This window comes from Tupaia chinensis, unplaced genomic scaffold (assembly GCF_000334495.1).
Source record: "Tupaia chinensis unplaced genomic scaffold, TupChi_1.0 Scaffold000078_1, whole genome shotgun sequence".
Classification (NCBI taxonomy): domain Eukaryota; kingdom Metazoa; phylum Chordata; class Mammalia; order Scandentia; family Tupaiidae; genus Tupaia; species Tupaia belangeri.
Window position 1 is genome coordinate 2,273,949 of NW_006159539.1, and position 5,178 is coordinate 2,279,126.

The following is a 5,178-nucleotide window of genomic DNA, read 5'->3' on the forward strand; positions in this document are numbered from 1 at the left end:
AGGAAGTGCGGACGCTGAAGGGCAAGGTCGGGGAGCTCAACGAGCAGCTGGGGATGCTGATGGAGACCATCCAGGCCAAGGACGAGGTCATCATCAAGCTGAGCCAGTGCGAGGGCGGCCCGTCTTCTCCCGCCTCGGGGCCCGGCTCTCCTCCGGCTGCCCCAGCCAGCCGGGACCAGCTGGAGCTGGACAGGCTGCAAGTGAGAGCAGGGCACGGGCTCGGGGCAGGGGTGCGGGGTGCGAGTCCTGCTCACGCCACCCGCGTCACCCCCCAGGTCCCGGCCTCTGAGGGCCAGCTGGGCAGCCGTGCCTTTGCTTTTCCTGACAAGTCTAAGCACTCAGGTCATCATCAGCCCCCCCAAGGGGCTTCCTTGGGAAGTGAACGCTTGGTGCAGCGGTGCAGCCATTGCTCACTTCCAGCGCTCCCCTCCCTGACTCCGGGCAGCACAGCCCTCCTGTCTCTACCACCCCGAGGGCCTCATGAGCCCGTCACCCGCGGGGCCTGTTTCTCGTCCCTTCCGTGTACATACAGCGCTCCCTGACCTCATTTGCAGAGCTGCCACGGGACCTGGGGTGGGTGGAGCGTCGTTCCCAGGGGCTGTTGTGGGTCACCTGGGGAAGTGGACCTCAGGTCCCTGCAGGCCTGGGGAGCAGGACGCTCAGTCAGTGCCCCCCCTGCCCTCGGCGGAGGGCCTGACACTTGAGGGCACAGAGCTGTCTTTCTCCTCCCAGTGCTCTGGGGCTCACCCTGGGGGTGGGAGGCTGGTCCCTGGACATGGGGGGGTGGGGCAGTGCTGAGGGGGGACAGCATACGGCAAAATGTTTATTTAACTTATTATATTTAAATTTTACCAGAGACAGGAAAAGAGGGAAAGTGAGAAAAGTTGCCAGGTCCAGGATTTGAACCACAGTTAGCCATGTGGGAGTCCAGCACCCTAACCACTACGCCACTTGCTAGGGCCAAGGACCCTCACATTCTTGCTGCCACCAGTTCTTGAGAGTGTTGGAGAGGTTTCAGGTAGACCAGTGTTCCCTTGGACATAAGGCCTACCTGACTACCCTCTTCTCACAAATAATTTGACACCGCCCCCCGAGAAAATGGAGCTGCTCGTGAAGGGCAGAGCTCGCTCCTGTCACGGTCGTGGCCGAGTGTCTGCCAAGTCAGCAGGGTTATTTGGGGAGGCAGCAAGACGCTAATTACGAAGGATTGTTAAATAATGTTCAACCGATGGGGACTGATTTTTTTTTTTTTTCCCCTAACAGGATAATCTACAGGGCTACAAAACCCAAAATAAATTTCTAAATAAGGAGATTTTGGAACTCTCTGCTCTACGGAGAAATGCAGAACGGCGGGGGAGGGATCTGATGGCAAAGGTGGGTCAGGGTGGATGTACTCTGTCATCGAGGGAGGTCAGGCTAGAAAGCCATTTTAAAGTGGACATGCTTGAGCCAGGCCTTAGCCTAGTGGTCAAGGGAGCTGTATCACACATGGCTGGCCATGGTTCCAGTCCTGGCCCTGGAGGCTTGAAAAACACACCAAGCACACGTGTGTGTGTGCACTGAAGATCCTGAGGACGGAGAGATGGAGGTGGGATCGTGGTGTGACCACTCCTCCTCAGGAAGTGCTTCCTCTTTCTCTTTCTCTTGTCTCTCTCTGGTGACTCCATGCTCATGTCAATTAAAAATAAATAAATACATGAAAATTTAAAAATAAACTGCGGACCACCAGGTGGCATAATGGTTACATCACTGGACTCCCACGTAGTTGACCGCGGTTCGAGTCCTGGACCTGGCTGCTTAAAACTCATGCCGGGCGTGTGGGCACGTGTGTTCAAAATCCCAAGAGAAGAAGGGAGAAGAAGGGATTGCAGTGTGGCCATCCTCCCCAGGGGGTGATTTCTCGCTTTCTGTCTCTCTGTCTCTGTCTCTCTGTCTAGCGCACGTGCCCTATAGCAAAAATCTCTTAAAAAAATAGGTAACTGGGCATGCTTAAAACCCATACTTGGGGAAAACAGTGTGTCTGATTCGTCTGCTAAGGTGGCAGATGGAAGGCGGCCTGGGTCACGGTGTCCTAAGAGCCGGGGTAGCATGGGTGACCACTCACGTGCCAGGCAGCACCCAGTTTGACCTCAGCTGTTGGCGCGCCGCCTGGTCTGCGTGGAGGTGGAGTGCGCGTTGGCACTCTGAGCCTGAGGGCCCACGCTCCATGCCGGTCCCTTTAGAAGGATGAAGGGGCCGTGGTAGGCCCGGTTAGCCGTGACAGTGGCCCGTGGCACCAGACACCCTCTTGCCTTTGACACAGTCTGTGTCCGGCTTTCTTCCGGATAGCTGGAGCTCGCCGTCCATCGACGGAGGGGCGCGAGGACGGCGTTCCGGTTCTGGAGCTGACACCACGGTCTGCCTTTCAGTACTCCAGCCTGGAGGCCAAGCTCTGCCAGATAGAGAGCAAGTACCTGATCCTGCTGCAGGAGATGCGGACGCCCGTGTGCTCGGAGGAGCAGGGGCCCTCGCGGGACGTCATCGCCCAGCTGCTGGAGGACGCGCTGCAGGGCGAGAGCCCGGAGCAGCCGGAGCAGGCGTTCGTGAAGCCGCATCTCGTCAGGTACGGGCGGCTCCCCTGTCCCTGCAGCCCCCCTTGGCAACAGCAGTGGCCGTCACGGAGAACTTACACGGGTTCTTATCTTCTCTCTTTTTAAGTTTTAGTATCAGGCATGTGCGCTCACCAGAGGGAGGGAGGGGAGCAGTGAGGAAATCACCCCACGCCGGGGGGACGGTCACGTTACAGTCTCTTCTCCATTCTCCTCGCAGGACTTTGAGCACACACCAGCACACACCTGGCATGGTCTCCTAGCCTCTGGGTCTCAGACGTTTTTCTTTTTTTGAGAGAGAGATTTTTCCTATAGGGCACATGTGCTCGTCAAAGAGACAGAAAGTGAGAAATCACCTCCCAGGGGGATGGCCACGTAGTCCCTTCTCCATTCTCGTCTTGGGATTTGGGGATTTGAGGCACACACGCACGTGCGGCCAGTGCGAGTTTTAAGCTGCCGGGTCCAGGACTCAAACCGCAGTCAAATCACATGGAGTCTAGCGACATAACCATTACGCCATCTGCTGGTCCCTGGGTCTGGGACTTAAACTGTGGAGTTGGCCACCTGGGACCCAGCGCCTTCCACCGTCATGCCACCTACCGGCCCCGTGTGTGTGTTTTTAAATGATTCTTTTTCATACTAGTCCTAGATATGTGTCTCTGTCTTTTTTTTTTTTTTTTTTAAGAATTATTTATTTAGTGAGACTGGGTGAGGGTGAGAAAGCAAGCCCCAGGTCCGGAACTTGAACCGTGTCAGCCATGTGGGAGTCCAGAGCCTTAATTACCACGCCACCTGCTAGCCCTAATACATCTCTTTTTAAAACTTACTTCTCTCAACATCTTTTCCGGAAATGGTCCAGGTGGATGTGTGCAGCCCCCGGGCATGTCCTGCCCCGATTCACAGAGCGTCCTCGTGCGAGGCCACCGTGTCTGTCTGCTTTCCCCTCATGGAGGACGCTGGGGTCTTCCCGTTTCTCCTCGTTGCAGACAGTGGTGCTGTACCTGTCATCACAGTGTGTCCTGCACACCCGCAGGAGAGGGTTCTCCAGTGTAGACCAGAAGTGAAATCCCAGAAGAGTGGATCTTCCACTCGGCCGGATCCGATTCCCAAAGTGTCCGTGTGCATTCCACACTCAGCGGCGGTGTGAGAGAGGCCTTCTCACTTGCTTGTAACAGACAACCACAGACTCAGTGGTTAATGCAATACCAATGGGGTCGACCCTGTGGCTAGAGGTTAAGGGAGCTGGAGCCCACGTGTCCAACTGCAGTTCAAATCTCGGCTGTGGCTACTTAAGAAACATGCCAGGCACATGTGCACACATGCCCCAAACCCTGACAGGGTGGAGAAATGGAGGGACGGTGGTGGGACCATGTCCCCTGGTAGGGGTGCATTCTCCTCCCTCTCTGCCCCCGTCTGGCGAGTGCACATGCTCTCTAGCAAAACATCAAAGCATAGATCTTACAAATATTTTCTTTTTTAAAAAAATAATGATTTGTCATTAGTTTTCAATTTGACCAGAGAGAGAGAGTGAGAAAGCACGCCGCCAGGTCCTAGACTCACACTGTGGTCGGCCCTGTGGGCCGACTTTAAACCACCTGCCGGCCTGACAAATATTTTCTTCTTGAGGTCAGTAGGTGGCATAGTGGTTAAGGTGCTAGACTCCCACATGGCCGACCGTGGTTCAAATCCCAGACCTGGCAGCTTAAATATCACCCTGGGCACGTGTGTATGCATGCTCAAAACCCCAGGAGGAGAGTGGAGGAAAAGGTACTGTGGTGTGGTCATCCTCCCAACGGGATGATTTCTCTTTGCCTCTGGTCTCTCTCCAGTGAGCACATACACCCCATGGCCAAATCTTAAAAAAAAAATACACACACACACACACACACACACACAAATATTTTCATCCTTGTCTTTTTACCTTTTAAAACAATCTTTTGAGGGATCAGCAGATGGTGTAATGGTTACGTTGCTAGACTCCCACTTAGTCGGCCACAGTTCAAGGACTGGTATCTCTTTGGCAAGTGCACGAGCCCAATAGCAAAACCTCTCTAAAATAATCTTCTAAGACCAGCAGTTGGCTTAATGGCTATGTCGCTGGACTCCCATGTAGTCGACTGTGGTTCGAGTCCCCGACCCAGTGGCTTAAATTCACGCCAAACGCGGGTGCATGTCTGCTCAAGATCCTGAGAGGAGAATGGAGGCGAAGGGATTGTGGCATGGCCATCCCCCCTGGGGGGTGACTTCTCGCTTTTTGTCTCTGTCTGTCTGCCTGGCAAACGCATGCACCCTATAGCACAAACCTCTCTTTAAAAAATAAAAAATAAACTTCTCCCAGAAGTTATAGGTGTGGTCTGCACACACGTGCATGCATTAATGTAGATATATTTATCCGTCTCATCTTATTGCCAATGTTATATGCTTTTTAAATTCAAGATTTTAACCAAAAGAAATTATTTTTTCCTACATAGTGTTAAGAGCTCTAATTTAAAATTTCCATGTAGGTGGCCAGCTGACCTAGTCCCATTTATTGAGTTCATCTTTTGTCACTGATTTGAAGTGCCTGGTCACACATCGAAGTGCAGGAATG

The 5,178-nt window shown here is 53.7% G+C and overlaps 1 protein-coding gene across 1 annotated transcript in view; it reads left to right on the plus strand.

Moving 5' to 3' along the window:
* TBC1D2B (TBC1 domain family member 2B) overlaps positions 1–5,178 on the plus strand; it is a gene marked incomplete at its 5' end in the record, with an annotated part of 53,903 nt that overhangs the window by 36,875 nt on the left and 11,850 nt on the right. The window contains 3 exon segments of the mRNA XM_006142619.3: positions 1–200; positions 1,264–1,374; positions 2,409–2,602. The exon segment at positions 1–200 is cut by the window's left edge and continues 196 nt beyond it. Coding sequence (XP_006142681.2) covers positions 1–200; positions 1,264–1,374; positions 2,409–2,602 — 505 coding nt within the window.